The sequence below is a fragment of the Aythya marila genome, assembly GCF_965140915.1.
Source record: "Aythya marila genome assembly, chromosome: Z".
Taxonomy (NCBI): Eukaryota; Metazoa; Chordata; class Aves; order Anseriformes; family Anatidae; genus Aythya; species Aythya marila.
This window is the reverse complement of record NC_139080.1, coordinates 2,276,944-2,303,371: the sequence shown is the minus strand read 5'-3', so window position 1 is coordinate 2,303,371 and position 26,428 is coordinate 2,276,944. Positions and strand designations below refer to the sequence as shown.

The window sequence follows — 26,428 nt, the reverse complement described above, 5'->3', positions numbered from 1 at the left end:
GCGTTCACCTTCAGACAGGAGAATACAGGTAGTTTAAGCAGAAATTGCTGTTAATGGTATTATCATCTACAAACATGTTATATCACGAAAAGGCAGACTGCTATTGGTGAGCTTCAAATAATTAGAAGTTACCATAGGTTATTGCTTATTAATAGTATTTAAAGTTTTTAAAAGCTGATGGTCAGAACCAAAAGTCTGTTTTTGAGCTACTGTGTTCTAGGTGAAAAATCTGGGACCCAAATGCAGCTACAGTGAAAATTTCTGCCTGTAACTCACTACACCAAAAGCAATCATGTATAAGAAGAATGAACTCCATAAGAAACAGAGACATGGGACTGAATCCTAGTATCACTTATATGTTATCTGGAGCATTGTACACTCCTATAATTAGCGATTAAAGCATTTGTAAAGGCTTAGAAGTTTTCAAAACAGGAAAAAACAAGCAGAAAGCCAAGGACAGTGTTTGGATTAGACAATGGAGAAATGCTGTAAGAGCTGATAAAATGTCGCGTGCTTTTGTTGCTCTGTATCAACAGCACCAAGCCACAGCACCTCTGCATCTAGATGTGGCGTCAAGAAAGATATAAATAAGGTTATAAAAACATTTCGCAGTTGAAGAGAAAAAGTTTATCATGTTGCAGATTAACTTCCAGACCAGCTGAACCCAGCTGAAGTGCAGAACATGTATCTGCATTGCAAGGCATCATCCACAGCAACCTTGTGAGAGTACTGCCTTGGACTGGACTGGCTGCTATATGAAAAGACACACATTGATTTGGGGGGACAGGTAGACAAGATTCGATCTATTAAACAGCACATTTAAGTGAGAGAGTAGTTAAAAGTAATGGCATTTTCCTATTGCTTGTAATTGACAAATTCAAAATGCCATTCACATTTAAAATAATTACAGCATTCCTTTACAAAATAGTTCTTGGGATAATGCCTCTATCGATAACCACGAGTACTAGCCTTCCCTGCATTTTTATGCCCATAGAAATAATTATATTAATCATTAAAAGAAATGTGAAAGGTAAAGGCTTGGTAGCAACTCTTTGAGATCGAAACCTAGTCAAAAAAGGGGAAGGGAATACAGGCACAGCACTAACATTGCTGTTGGTAATCCTGGGTAACTTTCTCATGTTTCCTCCTCAGGATAGGAATTAAATGTGGTAACTTTTTGCAAAGATTTCAATTTTCCAGCAGAAACAGCTAGGCAAGAGGCCAGAAGCCTGGTCATGTTCTGGTTGCACAAGGAACAAACCAGGCAACAACAAATACAAAAGAGCCAGGTACAGCTCTGGGTAATCTGCACCTCTCCTGTTAAAAGAAAAAGGAACAAACAAGTGATAATGCCAGAGAAAAGAAAATGGAAACAAGCTGACAGGATGAGGAAAACATGACCAGTGCAGAAATGAGAACATTATCTGCAGAAAAAGAACTTGAGTTTGATAAATACTAAAAAGAAACACAAATCCGATGTGCAAAGCCAAGGCAACTGGAGCTGAATGTTAAACTTTCTGACCATCCTGAAATACCATTGCTGGGTAAGACTTCCACAGAATTTAATGCTTACTTACTGCTAAAAGATACTGCAGTGCAAAAACAGTTCAAAACGACACAGCTTGTGTAACACGATATAGATGTAAAGCAGCACAAATACGAACCCCCATGCAGATGCTTCTAGCTATGTTCCTTACAGACATGTTCACCCCCAAGAAGATAAAGCACCTAAATCACTCTATCAAGGATGTAAGAGCTTGGTGTCACCAAAAACCTGCTTTGGTTATCACAGAATCACAGAATTGTAGGGGTTGAAGGGACCTCCAGAGATGGTTATGGTACCTATCTTTCAGTTTTCACATGTGAACATTCCCAGCGCTTATCCTTTTCAATTAATTTGTCATTGATTTCACTTCAACATTTATAATAATGGAGAAATGTTTAAAAGTTCTGTTATGAATAAATGCAAATTTCCAGTCTCTAAATATTAATAATTCTTAGCTGAATAAAATACGCCTCTCCACGTATCATCCTGGCTAGCTTTCCTTAATCATTCCTCATAACTTACACTATGTAACTTCCAGCTATTATACTATAGTCTAAAAAAAAAAAAAAAAAAAACAGAAAAAAAAAAAAAAAAAAAAAACAGAAAGAAAAAAAAAAAGGCAAAACTATTAAGCTTTGTTTTCTTTCCTTCTATGCTACTTTATATGGAAAATAACAGTCATTTGAGAATCAGAATTTCAGTCACTTGTGACATTAGGAAGGGACCTATATATGCAAGGGTGGACGTGAGGCTGTCTTTCAGGATGAAGTAAGCTTTGTATTAAGTTTCAGAGAAAGGAACACTTTTTAAGATTTCTGGTAACCTGGGGAAGCCATTTTCTCCACAATTGCAGCCAGTGAATTCAGCAGAGAGATTTTCCCTACAGCCAGCCTTCAGCTGCCACACCAGACGTGCCATCACAGCAGAACTGATCCAAGCACTACTGCTCCTGCTACAGCCCTGAGCTGCTCCTCAGCCCCTTGCCTGAGCCTGGGTCTCCTTCTCCCCGGGAGCAGGCTGTATGCCCAGTGCCGCCCTGGTGCTGGGTGGTACCCTGTGTATTTCATAGCAGGGATGCAAGCTGGATGTTAATACATTTCTCAATGACATTCCACATTTTTGACCATTTACCCAGAAAGACGGCGAAGCTCTGTTGCAATCCAGCGAGGAAGCAGTCGCGGTACGGCAGGTCACTGCGTGCTGCTGGCCCTGTCACCAGCAGGGACGGGGGGCTCGCAGCCTGCTGGACACCCCCTGACAGCTTCAGGGCACAGCCACTCACACCTGAGTGGGATTAATGGTTCAGCAGGCAACTGCCAGCTCACTGGAGCAACAGTTCAGCTGAATTCAAGGAAATATTTCAGTCTTGCTTTCAGGATTGAGAACAAAATAATTACAACTTGCTTTAGGCGAAAAAGCACTAGCACACAAACTTTAACCTCACCTCTTGTCCACATGTATTACAGTGTGATTAGATATTTATTTATTACAAGCTAGGATTCACTTAAATGCAACTTTTTTTTTTCCTTTTCCCTTGTATATATAGTAACAGGCAATCCAATGCAAAAAATAACTGTAAAACTAAGTCTTCTTTGCAACTTATTTTATTTTTTAAATCAGAGATCTAACAGCATCATTTATTTTGCAGCAAGACCCATATATATGGTGCTACGCACTACACAACAATACGTATATGGATGCAGGACACCACTGTCTACTAAAAAGTCCCACTTCTCACTGACAATGCCCTCACATCGCATCGCAGCAATTCTCCAGCCAACTGATACTTCCAGATAAATAACTGCTATAGGTTTCTGCCTGTCGAAATGGCACAACAACAATGCTATCAAAAAGGCAGTTATACAGTTAACACAATCTGAGGAGGAAGAAACTTATCTGCCTAAGAAAACAGCACTCTAGCAGAGATGGGTAATGCAATATGCTAGACCTGCACAATGTAAATAGGGTAAAAAAAAACCACACACGCAAAGGAAAAAAAGGAAGGCACATCATATTGAAGTCTTAATCCAAGGAAACCTGATGAAATAAAGTGGAAATGTCACCTACAATATCAAAGAAATAGATGATAGAGACACAGGCTGACAAAAAGCCTGTACAAACACAATCCTGAACTTACTGGTTATGACAACTAATGGCTTTTAGCAAGAAGTATCTTTCTGCCAGTAATAGGACGCCTTGACATCTGAATTCTCAAAAGTGCAAGTTTCTTTATGATGAAGCTCAATGACTTTAGTTCACAACTGCCGACGCTGCAGGCCCCTCGCTGGCTGAGCGATCAGCGCACACAGTATGCAGAAGCTGCAAAGAAGCTACTTAAAGGAGCTTTAGCTTGGTAATGACAGTCATGATGCTTCAATAGTCTCCTTCCCAGCAACTCCAGAATCTGAAGCAGTGGAACTCACTCTGACTTTAAACGCTCCCAGCTAGCTCTGACTGCCCCCTCAAGGTCGTCTGCTCCCTTTGCCTCTGTGTGAGCCCGATCCCTGTCCCTCAGCCCAGCAATGGGGAGGAAGTCAGAGGAATGCACAGCAAGCTACAGGACGATGCTCTGCTTACCAGGCATGGCTGTGTCACATTCGTGTTGCTGCATTTAGTCGGTGGGGACCACCCACCCTGAGTTGTGGGGTTGAATGCTACCATATCGGTGAGAGAATATGGAGTGAAAAGGTGAGAATGAAGGTTGCTCAGGCAACCTTATAAAGAATGGCCTTTCTTCACTTCTGAGCCTCTTACTGTGATACCTCAATGTTAATTCTTAACACGGAGTATTTTCAAAGAAATTGCCCCCCCTCAAAAAAAAAATAAATTAATTAGAAAACATAAAAGCTTGTAATTGTAATCAGATACTAACTTCGTGATGTGAATATGACTTTAAAGCCAATTTTGTCTACAATGGAAAAACAAGTATAGACAGACTGTATACGGAACACCTGTCAAAAGACAAAGAACACCAAATTAACCAAATTAACCTCAGACAAACATTTTGCCTTTTTTTTTTTTTTTTTTTTTTTTTTTTTTCTCACCAGGGACAATCAAGAAGGAAAAATTCGGTAAGCTGTTCCTGATCCATCAGTTGTGTCCACAGAAAAATCCAGATAAATGGACAGCTTCAGTTCATTTTTCATCAGATTATTTCCAGCTAGCCTTATAGATGCTAAGGAGTACTTCAAGCATTGATGTTTCTGGATATTCAGTAGTTAGCTCTTCCACACCTGCTTGTAATGCAGCTATTATGAACTCCAGTGTGATATACTCTTTTGTGTGGAACAGACAAGTTGGCACTACAGGGAATTTCACCTTGATAACATAATTTAACAGCATCCACAATTATAATGATATAAACTTCCCTTTCCTCTTTACAGGGGAATTTCTACAGCTAAATAGTTTCAAGTAATTTACTTTATTTTTAGTTACTTTAAGAGAAGCATATGTATCTTGTTTGTATTAGCTTTGGGGAGCTTCCAAGAGAGCTGTCTGAATTTCCTGCATTTTCAGCAGAAAATAAAACCTTCAACAAAATAAACTTGCTTTGCCAAAGGAGTGGAAGCGTGGAGAGAAGGAAGTGCATAAGAAAGCTGGTTTTACATTCATTGTACAAACGAATTCAAAGCCAACCGTTAAGTGACAGAAATCTTATCTTTGTCTATCTATTTTACCGGCAGATATACAGCACAACACCCTGCCTGTTGTATGTGAAACCCAGATAACTTTTGGCCATAGTATTAACTTCTGGGAGAGTAGATATTAAGTGAAAAAGTTGCAGGGCTTATATGGAATAGAACCTCAAAAACTAACCCAGTCAACTCTGATACTGCTTAAAACTGGAAGTAGGGCTGTCACACTGCGAGCAAAGTTTGTTGCCAGACACTGCACTAAATAAGCTTACCATCCTGACACTCACTATCATGGCTTTCCTGAATAATTGACAGAAGAGCAGATTTGCAGCACTCTCACCATTTTTTCAAGCCAGCCCCTGTGTAACCTGGTAATGCAGTGTTTCCCAAATACATGCTTTCACCCCATATCAATGCAAAACACCAGGACAGCCTGCAACAAGGTTGGGCTGGAAGAAAAGCTGTGGTGGTGCATCCCGTGCCAGCTACAACAGCCAGCGAGCAGCCTGCTCCAAGGGAAAACAGGGAGAAGGACACCTGCCAAGGTAAAAAAGTCCAGCCACATCAATGCTTTGAAAATTTGTTTGCTACACAGTATGACTTCAACACCCGTGAACCAAGAACATATAAATGTGTTTCTGAAAACATGCATAAATCTGAGCAAAGATGCAATTATTTTGTTGGTACTTCCCATGCAACTTCATGGTACTGTGCTTATTACCTGGGCAGCATATAGCTATGCCATGACTCATCACCTTCACCTCTTCTTCCATCCAGGGACTTGCTATCTTTCAAATTCCAGTCTAAAACCACGTTATGATGAAGTATTTCGATTTATCCCTATCCTCCTATGAAATTAGGTTCCCATATCAATCAGAAATTTCTGCTAGACACTGGCCTAAAATCCCTTAGTGTTTCAGTGGTTCTTGGTGATGCTTCACATGCTGACCGCACTGTGCATGTGCTCCCTGCTCACTGAGGATTTTACAATTGGAAAGTCCATTTGTTTTAATTCTTGTACTGCATGTCATTGTGCAAAACTACTAGTGGCATGGGAAATTACTCTGCTGAAACTGTTTGCCAGCTAACTGCTTCACTGAACGAACAGTGAAGTACATTCCCTGCCTTTACTGAGAGCATCTCTTTTGGCAGCACGGCAAAGCTTCATGAGGAGGGACAGCTGGTGACACCACGTGCCAAACCCACAGTCTGGTTATTAGGGAGATGTGATCCACAGGTCTCTCACTTCCTAGGGGAATGCTATGACTACTAAGCCGGTCTGTAACTGGGGGCCTCTCCACTTTAAAAGGAAAGAACAAGCAGCCATTTAGACCCAAAGGGATGATGAGGCACACAAGTGTGGGAGAGAGTCAGGCTTTGGCATTTTTGTTAGACTGGGATTCAGGATCACAGCTGCAGGTGTTTTATTCCAGAGGATGGGACAATGGGCAGTCCCCCCAGCTTTGGCATTTCATCTCAGCCCAGTATCCCAGCTTTGTATTCCAAACTCAATTTTTGGGAACCTCCCATTTAATTCAAGTGCTCAATTCCACACGCACAAGTCTCCTTCCCCAGTAATTTCCAATGTAAAAAGTAAAAGACTAAGAAAGGCATTTACTCAAGGTTTCACTAGCACAGTGAAGCTCCAGCACGAGGGGATCCACTGCAGCACCCAAAAAGGCTGACAGTCCAGGGGCTCCGACAGGGCCCCGGACACTGCCCATGCAAGAACACAGTCATCCCAAACCACGTGCAACTGTGACAACAAAACACAAACAGCATTTAGTAGAACTAAACCCAGTCTTTTTACTATGTCCCACCAAACATGGAAGGCAACTGTTTTCTGGAAAGATGTTAATGACAATGTTCTTGCTAAAAAAATTAACATTAAAACTGTGAATCTGTATTGTTCTCAATCATGCTTGAAATAATAATGAAGTTTTCTCGCTATTGAAAGGAAACATACTCCTTACAAATTCTGTTTCTCCTTGAATTTAGCAGTATTCCCTAGAGGTATGTGAAGATTTTGTTCAGTTTGACTGGTAGAACAGGAAAGGACGAGTTCCACGTGAAACCCTACCTCCACCATACAAAGGCAGGTAGATCATTATGATACAGGTTTTAATTAACAGAACCTGTCTATCTTGAGTAGAGTTCATGGACTTTAAAAATGTTACTCAAGTTAATAAAGTTTCTGATTCCAGCACTCCAAATACAGCTTAGCTATAAAATGTCACCAGCAAAACTGTTAGGAGGTGTTATGCAATAATTACTGCTACGTGAACTGAAACCCCGACACTTCCTAATTCATTTTTTAAATTGCATGGCAAGTCTTATATAATACTCACATAAAGTTCCACATTTTGGCATTTAATATGTGAGTGCTACTTAATGAAATCTCTAGACCTAAAAGCTTGCTTCTTAAAGATGACTTCAGACAAACGTCTCTGAGGCAAGTGATCCTCCAAAAAGGAACACTCTTAACATTTTTTGCATTCTTACCTTATGTGATATTCAGCTAAGTATAGAAGCCCTTATTTCTACCACAAAGAAGAATAACATGGAAAAATATTACATCTTGCAAAAAAAGACAGCAGATAGATCAATGTGCAACCTAATCCAAACAGTTTTCTTCACACTTTTCCTTCACACCTCCCAAACTTTCCTCTGTACAGAACACCACTGTTACAGGAATGTAAATGATCAGCTATTTCCTTGCAGTCTCTTATACATCATCTCTGGCTATATTATCAACTATTTTCTTTCACCCTTGTTGTTACATTTGGCAGTAACAACTATGGCATTCATTGCAAAACACATACACATCTAAGAGCATGTTTCTAATGAAAAAACTTCTGTCATTCAAAAAAATCACTCACTGCTATAAACCTATCTTTGATGTGTAAGTAATTTTAATTGAGAAAGTATAAAAACTGAATAAATATCAACCCCTCACTTAAGCTGTCAACTATACAGAAGCTGAATTTAGAAATTCTGCACTGGTTCCCCAGTGATTACCTACTGTGGTTCAGCATCTTTGCTGTGACATTCAAAAACCATCATTACTTTGTATGTATGACAGTTGCTTTCCATTGAAAGCACCTCTGAGCATTTTTGACTCTATTTAAGAGAAGAAACATCCTGACCGAGACTGTGGAATCCAAGTCCTCAAAAATGAACATGGACCGCATCACGTTTCCATCATTTCCATAACAATCTAAGTGGAAAACTGCTTATCACTTTGCCTAATAGCATTCACTAAAAATACTTTGAAAACAACCAAATGTCAAGTTACTTGTGAGGAACATTTAAATGCATGGACAGGAACCAGGTGATCAGTGATCCCAAATGCAGCACACGTTTCAGCTGTCTGAATGTAATGTGCAGGAGCTGGGAAAGATCTTACACTTCCTACAGTGCACGTAATGCCAGTGGGAAAAGAGTCAGTGCTACTCACAACGCAGTCAGCAGCCAGAGAACTCTGCATTTTTGCCTTTAGGGTAAAATTGCTATTGAAATTTCTGTAGGAGGCGTAAGAAAGTCAGGAGTTTGCAGAGCAGACATTTCACGTCATTACAGTATGGGGATCATCATGCAAGCAAGCAAAGCAGTGTTCTGCCAAGGCCACACGTACTCCTCTCCTGGCTTCTCAGTGTGAGACTACTGGTGTGCTCAAACAAGAAGCCTCGCTGCAAAGGTAAATTGAGTTGAACAAGATACGAACAGGCAATCACCATAAATAAATAAATAAATAATGTAAACAGCCTCCTGAGAATATTAGCCACATTCAAAAATAAAAATATAGTTGATTGAGCTAGCTGCTGTTCATGCAGCAGGTGAAAACATGCACACAAAACTTATGATGATGGTGATGCAGTACTCTTTTTACATTGTAACTCCTTAAAAGTTAAAAAGTGCACAATGCAAATTTTAGGTCCTAAATAACAGATGCTTGACAAGGGATTACAGGGCAAGATGCCCAAACTGTTGTAAATAGGAATATGCTGCTTTATAGCCACCATTTTACCACAGAGCTGAAGAAAACCATGAGGAGTGCTTTTATTTCTTCTGATATATTAGGGTATAATAGCATGGTTAGAAAAGCAATTCAGATATACAACTGTTTATGAGACTACTTTACGTGCATACTATGCTCATCCTAAATCTTTCAGTGTTATTAAATACTTTGAAAATTCAGGAGGATAGATAAAGATGTAAGAAATCTATCCTATTAAAAGGACAAGCTGCATTATTGGTCTTTGAAGTGGTTGGCAATCTAAAGAATCTATAGGTAAGCTCTTTCCTAAGTTATAACAAAACGTTTTTATGTTTTCCTCTTCCCTTGCCATCCCTTCAGAACTGGCCATGGCTTTTAACAGTACAATTTATTCTATAAAGCATAAGATGGATCTAAAAATCCTCTATATGCAAATTACAAGAACTGCTCTCAGAGATTAAATAAAATGCAAATTGGAAGGAGATGAGACATAGCATTTAGAGAGCTGATAGTAGACAAAACAAACACATGGAGTAACTTTTAGATACATGTTTTTACTATATGCCAATTTATTTTAAAGTTATTCCCCTGGACGCTGGGTAAGGGTCCTGCATCAATTCTGATAAGCACAGAAGTTGATGAGCAGTGCTCAGCTTCCTGTCTAATGGTCTGGAAGCATACACCAGCCATAGCCTGAATGCTGAAAAATGAACCTTTAACTGAGATTCAGAAAAGCCAAAACCCACAGAAAATAACTCTAGGAGTCTGTGTACACAGCTACCCATTAAAAAAATGAAACATAATCAACAGATGACATTTTTTCAAATGTTGAGGCAAAACACTCTTGATAGAAATATGGAAAAAATGCATTATCCAACTAAATAAAATTTCCTGAAATATTTATGAAGACTCCTCTATTCTGGGATGAAATTTAATTTTGTGCAGCCTGGTTCATTATACACAGCAGTGACACACATAGGTAAGGTAACTGTGTTTGAAAGACAGAGAAGCACTTGTTTATGTTGTACATCTGTCCTGGAGTCAGTCGATTGTTCTACACCACAGTTCTATAAGCTATTGCGATTGTTCACGTACAATTTAGGCAAAGTTTTCTAATGAACTCTAACGATCAGATAGAGTCCACTGCACAGTGTGATAGCGAATCTTTTGTGAAAAAAAATAATTTCATGTTTCTGAAAAATTCAATAAAGTTTTTTTCCCCAGGGAACGTTGACATGATTCCATGGTCCTGATATATCAAAATCCTAAAGATTCATGTAGTAATGGGAAAATCTGCTATTATTTGTTCAGACACCGATTTTTGTTTTTCTCTGCATTGCATAAGCACCTAATTTGTTTGCAAGTGCTGTGAATAAGTTGATAGTAAGTAATGTAAAAACTTGCCTTTAGGAACTGCAACAGACATTCCCTTTTCAGTTTATTTGGAGAGAATATATGTAGTTGGAACTTTTATTTCTGTTGCAAAGAAAACCTTAACTCTAACCTGAAATGCTACAATCCATCTTCTAAAGAATATGAAGGTTGCTTTTTGTTATCCATAAACTGTTTCTCTAAGGTCAAGTGTTTGGGTTAGCATGCACACAAATGCTCCAGTGGAGCAGACTCCGTACATGCTGTACCAGCTTTGTATCAAGAAAAATGCAGCAGAACATAGTGTCTCTGAAGATGCCATATACTTCAGTGGCAGTCCACAGATCACTCAGCTTTGGCTCAAGCCTAAGTATGTACAAGAGCAATTCTGGAAAACCTTCACCACATTCCAGTAACATATCTGAATGGCAATAAAAAAATCTTACTCCTCTCAACTTTGTTTCAAAGTAGTGCAGGCAATCATATACATTTCCCAGCTGAATACGGGATAAGGATATAGCAGGCCTAAATAAAGGTAATCTATTAGAGCCTTTCCTCTTTATGAATGTTTTAAAAGATACTTCCCTGAAATGGTTTTATGTTTGTTATTTCACTGGCAGAAAACTGATGTAGAATGACTTATTTTTTCTTTTAAAAATGTATTTGCCCTTTAAAAGAGTTTGTTAGTTTTTACATAGATTAAGTGCACGTACAAAAAAAATCCCAAGAAAATACCACCTGTTGTTGCTTTAAAATTAAAGTTGCAGGGTTCAATCCTCCGAAGGCGGATATCATGATAAAGACTGAAAACATAGGACTTCCCTTATCCCAATGGATACATGTGTGTTAGCATACAATTTAATTACAAATTTGTGTAACTATTATTACACAGAGTCCTTTAAGTGCTATGTTTTTATCGAATTCATAGCATGTTAAGCATTATTACGTCTTGTCCAATATCTGGGTAATTCTTCCTGTAATTAATCAATTCTGTGGAAAAAATCATGTTCATAAAATTAATTTTATATATGAAATGTGCAAAATGCTCCTCTCTCTCTTCGTTCCTAAACCATGAAGAAACGAGAAACTTCATGTGAAGCACTGATTACATGGAAGAGAAACATCATTCCAATTATTTCTGTGAAAAGCATCAGGGTGACTTCATAATCCGCCCCCCCCCCCTCCGCCCCCCCCCCCCCCCCCCCAAAAAAAAAAAAAAAGAGAGATTGTTCTAGATTTCTGTGGCTGTATCTTACTGACATCTGTTTTTACAGGTTTTTCACAAAGCTGGTTCACAGAGGACAAGAATCCTCCACTTCCAATAGGAGGAAACAAAACTAAATTTCTCTGTTCTACATTTTTTAAATATTGCTTTTTCGGTGGGATAATGAGTAAATTAGTTTTCAGTAAGCAGCTTGTTTTGCTACATGTGATGTTCTTTATGAGCAGCAGGAGAGGAACCAACCCTGGCAGGGTATTTTTGGTTTTGAATTTTTGCCTCTTTCAGTGATTTTCCTTCTCCAAACCATTTTTTTTCCTCACTTCATACTAAGACTGTCTTTCAGTCTTATCAACTCATTCCTTCTAAAGAATTCCACTTTCCTTCAGCCCATCATTTGGTCCCTTGGCCACCCACACTGCCAATTAACAGCAGATAACTTGCATGACATTAAAGGTAATATTGCAGTAGGCTGTCCAGGGGGACACTGCATCTCCAAGAAGATAAATTTTAACTTGACCGGACTGTGGTTCTGTAACTTGTACAGGCTCTACATCTGTCAAAAAGGTCCCATTTTAAATTCCATATGCTTCAATTCAGGCAGACTTAAGTAGAAATTTGTCAGATAAACTGTTTCACATGTGGTTTTATCCACAGTCTGAATTGCACTATCTACCGCTTACTGTCTTTTTCAAATAACTGATTTTTGACTTAATTTCAGTTCTCACATTTTCCTCCTCTGGCAATATTTCAAATTCCAGAACACAGATATCTGCAGTGAAGAAATCTGAGGAAGTCTGTTTTTTTGTTTGGTTGTTTTTTGTTGTTGTTGTTGTTGTTTTTTGTTTTGTTCTGTTTTTTTTTTTTTTTTAAGTCAGTTTTATTAACTTTAAAACAACAACATCCAATTAAAATACTCAAAAAACTCAATAGTTAGCCTATGTCTCCCCATAAAATATGAAGAAAAATGGATGGAAATAGGAGATGAAACATCAAAAAGTTCTAATGTTTCAGCAATATCTCACACAGAAAAAAACTAACGTAAAAAGATTCCAGTTAAGTATTTAGTACCAAACAGTCTGAAAGGGTTTGAACAGATTTCCTTCTGTGTCCATTTCCTTCACTTTATAAGGCTGCATGTTTAAAAAAAGAATTACTGAGATGTTTATAACATATGGAAACATACTTCTGGTTTTTAAGCATTACATTTTTCAATCAAAACCTTGCTTGAGGAACACTAAAAGTTTGTTTTACAACATTGTTGAAATACATAGAAGTTACAAAAATAAATTGTACTCTTTCCAAAACTGCTGTGCTCTTTTGCAGAGCTCTTGCACTGTTTTTTTTTGTTGTTGTTGTTTGTTTGTTTTGTTTGTTTGTTTGTTTTTGTTTTTCCTGTTTGTCTATGGATGTTTGACAAAGCACAACCACATTGAACCATCAACTTCTCCTGAAAACCTCTGAAAAAACCCACGCATGTGAAGGACTGGGAGATGCACACACACTACTGGTGGCTGCAGTTAGGCTTTCCTGGAATTGATGAGGCCATCCACGGGCCTATTCCAAACATGTTTTGATTTACTTTTTGGCAGAAAACCATCTGAAGACCATAATAACAAATAAAGATGCTTCTGAAGATCAGTACTGTTACTTTTTTCATCCAAGCACTTCAAAATTCTTCATCAGTCTGAACTGAGCAAATGTTGTCTTACAAGGTAGTAATAAACAGCATTTACAGAAGGACTTGTGAAGTCTCTCTCTTAATGGTGATATATTGTACCTACAGCTTATGCTGTGTCACACTCCAGACTCTTCTAAAATCACTGCATACATCAGGATTCTAGGTCTCCCAAACAAAACACAAATAACTGCACAGTAGAAAATCAGTGCACAAAATTCTACTCGTTAATCTGGGGAGGTGTGAATGGGCCCTGAGACAGAGCTCATCCTTTACTAAAACAAATTGTAGCAACTTCTTTAGCTACAATCACCCTCTACTTTATGAACACTTACATAAGTGGTCTTATCGAAAAATGTCTTCTGAGTACAAGCATGCAAACTAATGTTATCAGTTATACCTCTTTACTGCAAAATAATGACAATGCCCCAGAACTATATAACTAGTAGAGAAGGTAAATAAGAGAAAAGGTCTTGATGTTTGGCCTTCTTCAAATGTGTGTAATGACTAAAACAACTGGCTTTTAGAAGACTCAGCAGCTGCGTGTATTCCTAATGCTGGCCGTTCTTTCTACTTGCCAAATTCTGTTCTCTTGTCTCACAGATCTGAAGAATGAATGATTTTTAATCAGATGATCACAAGATGCTGCTGAAACACTGAATATTCTAAAATCAATACAGATAATAATATTTATCCTCAGAAATTCTCAACACCCAGGAAAATAAGTGAAAAAACACTGAACGCAGTCTGTGTATGCAACACAAATACCAAATACCAATGAGACCTTTGTATGATACCAGTGAGACTCCTGAATGATGAATGAAAAACATCTCTTTGAATCTGCAAATAACAATGTATTTGTCCAAAAGTCCTTCAACCACAAGCATATTATTAGACACGATAATGCAAAGACGAACAGCAAAAAAACACTAGTCCTTTGTACTAGTACTCGGAAATTTAAACTGACTGAACTTCACTAATATTTTTAGCACAGGACTTTAAGATAGTTTGTTCTCTCTGTTTAAGGATAATTTATGCAGCCTTTTCTCAGGAAAGTTTCCAATTCATTTCAAGGGAAGAACTAAGAATTCAGACAGAAGTGCAGAAATTTGCTATTACTAAATACAAGAGCTTGGTTTAGATTTGGGTTAGGTTGGTTATTTCAGTCTATTCTGAAAAGACTATTTTTTGATGATGTAAAAATAGGGGTATTAGGTAAGAGAAATATTCTCTAAACTAAGATATACTTCATCTGAAGGAGGGTATGACTAATATTTAGAAAATGTATTTATAGCCCTCTGGCTCAATAATGGAGCGGAGACAGGCGTACCCAAGAATAACCTGATATTGAAAATGTCACTTTGGCTCATAAGCCATCAATTCAGATCAAAAAGAAGGTAACTTAGTACAAAACAAAATGATCTGCATACTAAATACAGCTTAAATCGTCAGAATTCACATGCTGTATAGAAACATTACAATATGATACTGGTTTACCATATACCACCTCAGTAAACAATAGCCTAAGAAGATTTTCTTGTGTAATTGTATTTGAAGGTTATTAAAATACCCAGCAAAAGTATCTAAAAATTCATACAACACTGAAGTTGTTCAGACTATTAACTACTGAATGGCTAATGCAATCAAAAAATCTTACCAAGTTACTTAGTGGTATATAATGGAGGAAAATACTGACAAAAATAGCATTTAAGAGACCTAGGCAGTGTGCTTTTTGTGAAAAGTAGGTGGCTTCTGAGTTTTTAAAACACAGTACAGGAAAAGAAATGACCCTAGCTTTTCTTTTTTAGTATTTGTCATATATGGACATATCTCAGTAAGGAGTCTTAAATTAATTTGGTAAAAGAACTCCTATTCTGCCAATGGTATATTCAATTCTACAGCTAAACAATTCATGCACATTTTGTATGTACGCAGAACTTACTGATAAGCCGTAGTTTTACAGACTACCAGCTAAACAATGTTAATTGCATCATACTAACTCTATTATGGCTGACCAGTTTATTTGGAAGTGGGTTTAATTTTATTTTTGCATCATTACTGAAGTCATCAGATGATCCCAGGGAAGAGTTCCTATTTCTTCACAATAGAACACATTTATTGGAAAACACTTATGCCTGGTGGCAGGGTTCTGCATTAAACCACTTCTTTAGATAATTAAAAAAAATCAGATAGAGCTGCAGCATATCCATGTAAGTAGAAAACATACTGTGGGAACATCAAAACACCACAGCTCGTATTTACTGTTCAAATATTGTTCACACTGATAGTATGTCCTACATGGTGGATAGGCTAAAATTGTAAACTTATTTGCATCTTATCCTTTATCAAAATACATCTGCATCACAAGACATCACAGCCTTAACTGAAATACCAAACCCTTACATGGAATAATAAGCTTGGTTAGTACCCTGGAAGTGGCAGAACAGGATTTATATGACTACATAACAGTAGACAAATATCACAGATAAAAGATTTTAGTCTACTGGTGTTAACATTGTGTATTTCTACAGCATTAATTTTGCTCTAGTCGTTTAGCATGGCCATTACTACACTGCATATACTGAAAATAAAGCTTACTTCATCCTTTTGGATTAATGGTACTATCATCTTTCATCCACTGTAATTTAACTAAATACAGAAAATGTATAAGTTCTAGATTTGTTTCACTATATTTAAAAGAGAGACAGTACTGCAGTTCATAGACCATATTTTAACTACTCTTTAGTAACCCCAAATTTCTAAGATAAATACGGATACTTTACTTTTACAATAAAATTTCTTTCTAGGGAGTAAAGGAAATAGGGGAACCTTTTAACATCTACCCATGCATAGGAGGGTGATTAGTTCAGGACTCTGAGAAACTAAATGAATGACTATTTATGAAGTACTTGCAGCTTTGAATATAATCAACTGTAATAACAAGATACAAGTTACAAAAAAATTCTTTTTGTTGAAACCACTTTTGTAATACTGCTTTTTAATAACCCTCATAATGGCCGAATTAGAAGGACCCCAACTGAAGTCATTCATCCCACATAAAACAAACATTGCTTTTTCTTCTTAGCTTTGTTTTACAAGCTACATTATTTCCAGATGACGCTTGAGGGGCCTAAGAGTTTCAAGAATTAGATGCTTAAATAGACAGCTGCTTTCTATTTACCATATAAATCAAGGATAAATCAAAGAAGAATCTAAATATTGGACTTCGTTTAGCCCATTATAGAGCACAAACTGAGAAGGAAAAGAAAAACGAAATTCAGAAATCTCATCACACAAATGCTAAGTTTAATTCTCATTATTAGTACGAGAGAAAACCTCGTTGACATTTGCAGAATTCCAAGCCTCCATGTAACACTAGCTCTGCACAGCAGGTAAATTTAACTAGATTGGTAAGGAGCCAGAAAAAGTCAGCTCTGACTGGGAACTCTCACTGTACCACCAGGCTTTGCTACTGCAGACTTCCATACATAGCTCACTGCATTCATATCACAAACATGCATTAATTTCTATGCCTCAACTAACAAAGAAACAACAGATTTTGGACAGGAGTTTAAAGGATGGCTCTTCAGATACTTAAGGGACTACAGTTATACCACACTACAATGTTTCTACCACTGACAAAATTCCTCCACCATTTAAGTGCTGTTTAAGTAATAGTCCTGCACGTGAATTAAATGGAGATACCAGCGCTAGATGGATTATTTTTAGATTTTTTCCTAGCTTAAGCTTCAACTGGATAGAACAACAGGCTTAATTTTTATAGCCAAAATTCAGAAAGAAAAAAAAAAAAAGATAGCCTATGTGGCTAGTAATCACCTTACCAACCCTATTTTCTGTTAATGTTATTCCATTAAAGCGACGTAAGGCTGTAGGTAAAACCCCCATGGACAGTGGTAGAGAGAAGAACTCCTAGCAGATGGCAGTGGCGGGTTGCTCTGACCCCTGCCGTGGGTGTTGAGTGATTCTGGAAATGTGCTCCAAGGAGTTTTCATTTAACTGCTAAGCCTTCAAGCCCACCACCAGTAAACAAGAGGTCGGGCTCCCACTGCCATAAAAGCTCTTGTCCCTGTGTTGCATTAGATGATGCTGAAATAAATTTAGAAACCTAATTACAACTATGTAGCCAAATACATACCAAAGACCCAAGTGACAATGCATATCAAACTGTTTGAAACTAAAACTGATCCTACAGTTGGTTTTATTTTTTTTAAATTGAATTAGGGACTGAATTCTGAATCCCTGACATAAGCTCACCAAAATTCAGAACTCTCCCTCCCTCCCTCGACATAGTTAAGGAGAATCCCTCATTACCAGCTGCAGCATACCAACTGTCAAAGTGCTCAGAAATCATGCACAATCCTATGAAATTCTTGAAAAGCAACAGTTTGGGCAGATGGTAGCTCCAATGACAGGTCTGATGTGCTATTTTCTGAGGGAAGTTATCATGCCTCTAGGTATGCTGCTACATATATTTGTATCATGATATAACAGATGACATTAGGTTGTAATAAAATTACAAAGAAAAATCACTGATATGTTTACCGAAGTAATTTGTCTTTATTTGAACTTAAAGACGCAAAACACTCTATTATTTTACTACCAGTTTTCTTGTTGGTTAAAAATTCTGGCAAATGTGCTTTCACTGAACGTAAGAAAGCCATGAACAAACCTGAGCAGATTTTTCCCATTTCTTCAACACTGGAGATAGTCATAGACAAGGACAATTTGACAGAAGTGTAGTATTTCAAATTAGGTAATTATTTCTATGAAAATAGAGCTCCCGTTCTCCCCTCTGGCTTCTCCTTCCTGCTCCTGAATTGCATCATGTTGAGTACATTTTATCAGGGCTTTCCTCCGCAATGGACCAGGAAAGTGCTCCAGGTCGTACTATTTTCTTTTTTAAACTCCAGAAAACCTCAGCAAGAACACTATAAAAGCCAACTGGGTCAGTTCCTTACTGTAGTTCACAACAAAAATACCTATGGCTTTGCTGTACGCTGGAGACCTGATGGCAGTCCCCAGCAGATACTCACAAGACCACAAGAAGCGTTGTAAAGGAGACCCCCAGAATATTCTTACCACCATTAAAAATCAGCAGCTCAGGTCAAAAATTTTGTTTGTATGAATGTGAAAAAAACTAAGTACAGCTGAAACACCACTTCTGTTCAAGCCCTCAGAAATTAACATATGCCTATCCCATCTAGCACTCACAAATGGGCGGAAAGGCATGCAAGGGAACACTTGACTATAAGCAACACCTGGAGGAACTTTATATATGATTTAACCTTTGTGACCTAGGTATTGTACAAATTCACTTTTGGATTATAAAATGCAAAAAGAAAAATCATTTATAAATTACAAAATTAAAAAATAATGAGAAATGTGTTTTTAAAACATATTTGACAAGTCTGAATGACACCTGTGAAGAGATTATAGCCTACTTGGTAATCCTCCTCCTCACTAGACACAAACCCAAACAGAGCAGGCAACATCAGCATCATCCCTTTCTTAGTTCCACAGGGGGACAGAGGTAGAACTGAGAGATGGAGAAAGTCCTTCTTCTGTCAACTCAGGCTTCATGACCTAAGACACTTAATTTATCTCAATTTTAAGATTCGTTGCTCCACAAGTTCCTTACGACATTCTTGCACCAACAAATGCAAGCAAACTGGAACAACTTACAGACAATAAAAACATGGGCTTTCAGGAGCAGTAACTGATTGAAATCTTGCTGACACTTTTATTTAGATAACTGAAAATGCTTCAGATTGAGCTAGAACATGAGCAATTTAGAAAAATTTGGAAAAAAAGACGCATAGAAATACACATTCTTTTCTCAAAATACAGGCAATAAACTTCAGTGATTTTATTCTCCCCTAAAGCAATCTTTCCAACTGCTGTTCCTCTCCTCCCCTCCCTCCCTATGTCATAACAGTGGTAAAAGGGAAGAAATTCAGCAAACTATCTAAATCTCTGGGCAGTGCTCCCCCAGCAGTGCTCCATAAACTGCAATTCTCAGCCGTCTCGACCTTTAAGGGGATGACTCTACGGAGAGTATGGAGAATACCTTGGGTCCTTACTTAGCTGCAGTATAGTTTGCAACTAGTATGTAAAAAAAAAAGGTCCCAAACTCGATGATAATGTCTAGATAATGTGAAGGTCTCTTTACATAACATCAACATCCCCGAGACAATAGGCCACATATATTCCTAATGCAAGGACTATAGCTCTAAGTTAGTGTAAAAATTGCAGCCCTGTTATCTAGGCACCTGAAGAGGTCTGACAGCTGGTTGACCGAGACCCCAGCGTGTCTCTGAGGTTAGTTTCATATGAGACAGCCTGCAGCATCAATCCCAGCCCAGGGAGCCCCGTGCCCATACACCAGGCACTCAGATGCAGAAGATGGATCAGTACAGCTTAGGCTGCTGCAGAGCGGCTCAAGCTACCAAAGACTATTTTGTGACACGATGCAGAATGAGGTAAGCTTGGATGGACAGATAATTAAAGCCATCACGTACACCAGAGCAGCCTCCCTTTGGCTGGGAAGCCCACTAAAACCCCATTGCTTTTCAGGACAGATCAATAAAGTGCCACGAGACCAAAGGAGGAATTTGAACACAAAGCAATGTAATTGCTTAAGCTGGAACCTGGCATGACACCGGGGTTAATCACCTCTAAGAAATGCAGTCCCAAGAGCCTTATCAATCAAAACAATCAGAAATGTTTAATGTATCCAAAATACGCAGTCCTCACAACTGTGCCCCTACATCATGAGCTCCTATTGATCAAGAAGTGGACCCATGGGAAAGGGCCATTTACCACATCAAATCCTCTCCAAGGTATCTGAAGTCTCAGGGGCATTCAGTTGTTCATGCTTATGCAGATGAAAGAGCTTTAAACAGCTTGTGTATCACCTTACAGGACAAACAGGCAGTGTCTCCTACTCAAAACACAAACTAGGAGGGGGCTCTTGCTGAGATGTTTCAGGTTCTAAAGCTGCTGGTAAGTTAAAGGTCAGACAGCAACTTCTGGGAGAGAAATCAGAGCCCCTAGAATCACAGGTGCTGTGAGGAGCTTCATATGAATTAAGGCATCATAAGGCAGCAAAAATATACTTAACTGCTCGAGAAACCTGGCTGTCTCTGAACAACAAAATGCCTCCAGTTTTTATGGTATGTGTCAGAAATATTAACTAAAAGATGCAGGTTAAGGAGCCTGAATTTAAGTTACTGAACTACCGTATAATATTTTCTTTTTAGGTACTTCTGTGCTAGAGTACTATGACATGTAATGACAAGCACGTCCTGGTGTATGTCTTAACACTCAAAATGAGACAGTTGCTACATTTTCATCCTCAAAAATTCAGAGTAACTGATCAATCAAAACATCTTTTTTAGACAGTATTTTAGTGGAAGTTCAAATGAGTACAAACCAAAGATACTTTGGTAGTACAAAGATATCATTCAAGTCCTTGGAAGAAATCATTTTCTACTGAAGCTAGAGATTTTCCAGCAGCCATGCAATTAAATTACAAAATTGCTGCCTATTTGTGGGTATTGGCTTAGTAAACTGAAAAGAGTGCTGTATGTATACACGCGTTCAGAACATACCAATTTGACCCATGACTGCAGTATTCTCTCAAAGGCTCACTAGGATTGTTCTCGACCAGTTTAGGTATTTCAACATACTGTGGATGCCAAAGCCCTGTTCTTAAAAATAATGTTTTTAACTGTATGATTTAAATATCCTGAAATATAAATGGCTTGCAAATTGCAAGTTGACAGGGTACAGTAAGTCTCTGAGCTATGAATAGTTGCGGTTTTGTTTTGCCATTTGTAAGTGCAAGTTTTTTTTTTTTAAAGAAGTTTCAGACATGACATCATTCATGCAGGTTCCTGTATTTTGGTGTTGGTGGTTACTTAGTTGTCACACATTTTGATAAATCTTTGCAGATTTAGGGATGCACCACTTCTATTTTGAAACACCTTCCAAAACACTAAGTTCAGTACTCACATAATCAGGAAGCGGAGAGTCATTTGAATCAAGGGAACCTCTTAAGGACTGCGTGGCTTGCTCCAACACCTTGTTGTGTTTTTTAGACAACAAAGAAAATAAACTGGAGAGAAAAAAAAATGAAAAAAAAATAATTAAAACAAATTCACAGTAGTGGTCTGAGATAATTAGATGACCTAGTCAGAAGAGATGCATTACTGTATACACAGATCTGAACGTGCAGATTTTTAAACTGCAATGTACAATCATTGTATATATATACACACATAAATAAAAAACATCTGGAATAAGCAACAACAGAATTTGAATTTGAGAAATTTGAAAAAATAAATGATGTGAAGATCCTGTGTTCATGGTTAAGTACTTAAAAGTCAAACTTCAACAGAATGAATAGTATACATACAATTTTAGTTCATAACTGGTATGTATTCATTAAAAAACAATTTCCAAGCATAGCATCTCATGCAATATATTTATTTTCCTTAATAATCTTGAGTATTTTTCATTTCAATAGCCTAATTGCTTAGCATAGGAAGAATCCAAGTACATGACAGAAGCCCTGGCTATTTGGAAGCTGAGATGTCACTAGTACATGTTCTTCTCAACTTGGTTTTAGTTCAAGTCAAGGAATAGAGCATTACATTAGCTTTATAAATAATCTGTAAAATCAGAGGTCCATATGCATACAAAGATTTTTTTCGTGCATTTTGAAAAAAAATTGCATTTTTTTTCTAAATTCTATTCATTTGTTGAAACAAGCAATCCTAAATCATTTAAAATCTTTTGCAGCTCTGCATGTACTTTAAGTATAAGACATCATAAGATAGAACTGAATATTCAAGACCAAATATGTGCTGTAGTGCTTCACAAATACAAAACAGGGCAGAGCTCTCCTGCTGCAATCCTATGATTTAAATTGAGTTTGGGAAAGATGGCAGGTGCATTTATAAAACAATAAGGCTACATAAAAATAAAAGCTATAGAATTCACACCACTGACTGAAGTAACGATGGATTGATGGATTTTGATGGATTGTTTTGTTGGATGACAAAAAACAGCAAGTGTGGAATTAAGGAAACACCTCTGTGCACATGAATGCTCATAGCAGACGGTATCATTTCACATATATGGAGAATATAACTCAATTGCAAAGGTGCAAGAGACTTGAAAGAAGCAGAAGCAGTGGACAAAGGATGATGGCTAGTGCTTAGCAGCTTCAAGGAGTCAGATACTTCTGTAAAACTGCTGGATTCCTACAACATTGTTGTCAATTTACAGATAACTCATAGAGACAGAAACCTGAACAGATGAAAATACCTTGTAAATTAGGAAAGGAGCTGACTACAAGTGGGTTCAACAACATCAACTATCAACAGAGGGTACAATAAAAGCAGCAAAACACATAGCAGGCAAATACCCCACAAAACTACAGTCAATTTGTTATCTGTTTTTCTCCAAAATGTTTTCAGAGCAGTAGCAGACTCCCTGTTCACCAGATTCAGTTAGGCAATATTAAAATCAATTTAATAAACAAAAAAGTGGCAAAACACTAGTTCAGTGTTACATTCTAGATAGTGTGTATTTCTTGGAACTAGAGGACAACTTCAGCGCTGAGTGATGTGCTTAGAAAGCTTTTCTGCATCAAGAAATGATAGTCAGAATTCGAAGAAGTACTCTTTATTTTCAACCGAAAAAATAACATTGATATCAAATCCTTTGCAGCCTTAAGAGCAAATTCTCAGACTATCAGTGCTTGTCCCCTCATTGCAAGCCAAGAGTTTCAGGAAAATGTTTTTTCAACACTTCTCACAGTTGCAAGGAATTAGTTATGCTTCTCAAGCCCAAAGCTTACATCTTGAGAACAAACTCGGTAAATCCCACTATTTTCCTACACCTCTTCAGTCAGATATTTCTTAGAACAGATTAACAGTTTACGTTTGAGGACAACCTTCGCTGCATTTAAGACAACTAATTAACCCCCATGAGAGCCCTTGGCTATGCTGTACCATCCTCAAAGTTCAGCCAGAGTCTGACAGTGGGAGAAACAGCCTCGAGACCACACAGCCAAAAGTGAGGCCAGCAATGCTGGTGCCTGTCTCTCTTGCTGGGATGGAGATAATCTCAGCTGGACTGATGTGGCAAGAATGCCAGATGAGATTAGAAAGCAACCCTTCTCTGTACTGGTAGTAAGAGTTGAGAAACATTTAGAGTTTTTATGATAAGATAACACAATAGATTTGATGTCATGAAAAGTGGAATTCTGTTTTTTCCTTCATGCTGTCCAACAAAACCTTGGCAAGCTATCTAATTCCTGGGACAAATGTTAACCTTCCACTAATTTGCAGTCATTAGTCAAAAGCATCAATCACCTGTTAAACAGGGAACAAGCAACACAGAAATAAGATATATTAATAGGATTTCCAGGATTTTCCTTTCAGCTACTGTATTCACAGACTGAAATTTTTGTTCAAATTAAAATTTGGATTTGTAGGCTGGTCCTTTGCCTGAAACAGCAGTGCTACTTTTAGAATCACTGGTATTTTTGAAGGCTCAGATTTCAGAGATACTGCCATCAGCACCATCTAGTGCTGTGGAGACAGAATAATCGCTTAAAACCAACCTGGTGATGCTTACAGGGGGTGCAGCAAGGACAGGTTAAATCTTGTGTCTGCTTCAGAAGACACTGTCAATTCCACAAAGAGGAAGACAGAATTTGGATGACACAGGATTTCCAACAGGTAGCTTTTTTTTTTTCCCATAAATAAATAAATAAATAAATATTTTTGGCTCTAAATGAAATGTGAATAAAACAAAGAATTGGGATCAGATTTTGAAAAGTGTGTTTATTCAACACATCTGAGTAGGAGAATGCACATACATTAGTATTCTGCATGGAACTGGAACACCAAAGAGCAAATTTATTTTATTTTCTCCGGCAGAATGAAGAGAAATGGGGTAAATGGGGTAAAAGGGAGAAAGAAAAAGGGTAGAAGAATATTTCTTTATACCCTACTTTTGCCTTTTATTTTTTTTTTTTTTTTTTTTTTTTTTTTTACTAAGTGTAACATAATTAAAGCAGACTGCTTGTTTACTGCATAAGCAGGCACTCAGTAGCTGATTTCTATTTCTGAATCAGCACTGGGGGGGTAAACTCTATTATACGTTGTCTTTGGCAATGGGGCTTCCCCTTGCAAAGTTTTGCTTTCCTGCCACAGCTCATCACCTTTGCACCTGTGCTGAAACACTTCTTTGTGGGACTGTTGCCCAGAACACCAATATTCAGGTTAAAAAAAAAAATAAATCAGTTTTCTTCACAGATTGGTTGTCCTTTCCAGAGCACAGTCCCTTAGAGGAGTCAAACTGACACAGCAGTCTGAGGGCAGGGACACGTAGGCAGGAACTTTCCATACTGAGAATGAAAACATAGCACAGAACTACGCCCAGAGAACATGAGAGGAAGAGTGAACTGCAAACTTTCAAAGAGCTCCAAAGAAACAGTACAGCTAGACAGAAAAAAGGCCAAATACTGCAATTATTCACTGAACACAGAGCTCCAAAGGAAGCAGCGCTGCCAAGATGGGTGTAAACTTCGCCACCAAGTACTTCACTTACAATTCCTCTATCTGTGGCTCCGAAAACAACCTTGACAAATATGAACTTAATTTCTGAAGTATCAGAATAGATTTAGTTGCAATCCCCAAATCATTTCATGAAATTTAGCTCATTGAGTTTTTTTTTTTTTTTTTTTATCATAAGACAAACGTTGCCTTCTAAAGGAGGTGCTTGGTTTTGAGGTAGTCACATCTTCAGCGTCTGTAAGGTTTTAGGGTCTATTTCCAGTTTTTAAGGCATGAATAATGGTATTAAAAATAGAAATGATGTTTTACATAATGTCAAAGTTGTTCCCACCCCACTGTAGGGTACGTGAGACTAGTGACAATTCATGCACAGGTGGAAATTAAGACTGTCTCCCAAATTCCCCTCACGTGTCTTAGTCATACTTCTATTTTTGCACCACTAAAACTGGGTATGCATATTTTTCAATTTGATCTTTTGAGCCACGTGGTCGTGGAGGGCAGCCTCCACAGATTGACAGGGACATGGAATTTTATACCAGAATACTTCTGTTTGTCTTTTCATCACCTTCAGAGCAGCTATGGACCTGGACAGCTCTTTGATCTCACTCATTCTAGACAACTTATACCCATGACATATTATGTTCAGAACAATGAAAATGAGTTAGTGCTCCAACCCAACTCTCACTCATAGAAGTGCTTATGGACCACTGTTTAGCAAACAAAATAAAAGGTTGGAATAATAGCTAGATGAAATAGCAGCTGGCATCTATTCCAGATCTTCAAATCATACCATGGATGAGCTGAACCAGTGAGGATGACTCAGGTCTGAATGGCAGTCTCAAGGTCTTGTACTTCTGATTTTTAGGAATTATGAAAGTACTGGTTCCTTAACTACTTCTATAAAGATGAAACATTCCTTTTTAATTTAACACAAGGCTGAACCTCAACCAATAAAGAAATGATTACAGACTAAATGGCAGCGGTTGCTTAAACGCAAGTCATTTCATTATGTGCTATTTGCACACACAGTAAAATTCAAACCAGTAATATATGAACTTAACACTTTCAAAAAAGCCAATTCCAAACAGCGCATGGATCCAAAAAAATGCCAATAATGGGAACTCATTTAACAACTTTCCTCTTGGTCCACCAAAAGTCACAAGCCAACAATCAAGAAAAAATCCTAAGCATCTGCAATTTCTGCAGGAAGTACACTTTACAGCGGATTGAAACGGCTCACAAAGTATACTTCTCATGTACAAAAAATTAATGCATAAAAAACGTTTTTAAACAGTTAAAAAAAAAAAGATAAGGGAATTAAAATCAGAAGATGAAAGTAAATCCAAAGACAGTAATTGCCAAAAAAATAC

At 37.8% G+C, this 26,428-nt stretch overlaps 1 protein-coding gene across 3 annotated transcripts in view; it reads right to left on the bottom strand.

Annotated features, from left to right (window-relative positions):
• DYM (dymeclin) overlaps positions 1-26,428 on the bottom strand; it is a 157,076-nt gene that overhangs the window by 43,256 nt on the left and 87,392 nt on the right. For all 3 annotated transcript variants that reach the window (XM_082782842.1, XM_082782841.1, XM_082782843.1), the window contains one exon: positions 21,481-21,583. In XM_082782842.1, coding sequence (XP_082638968.1) covers positions 21,481-21,583 — 103 coding nt within the window. The remainder of the gene's footprint in view (positions 1-21,480; positions 21,584-26,428) is intronic.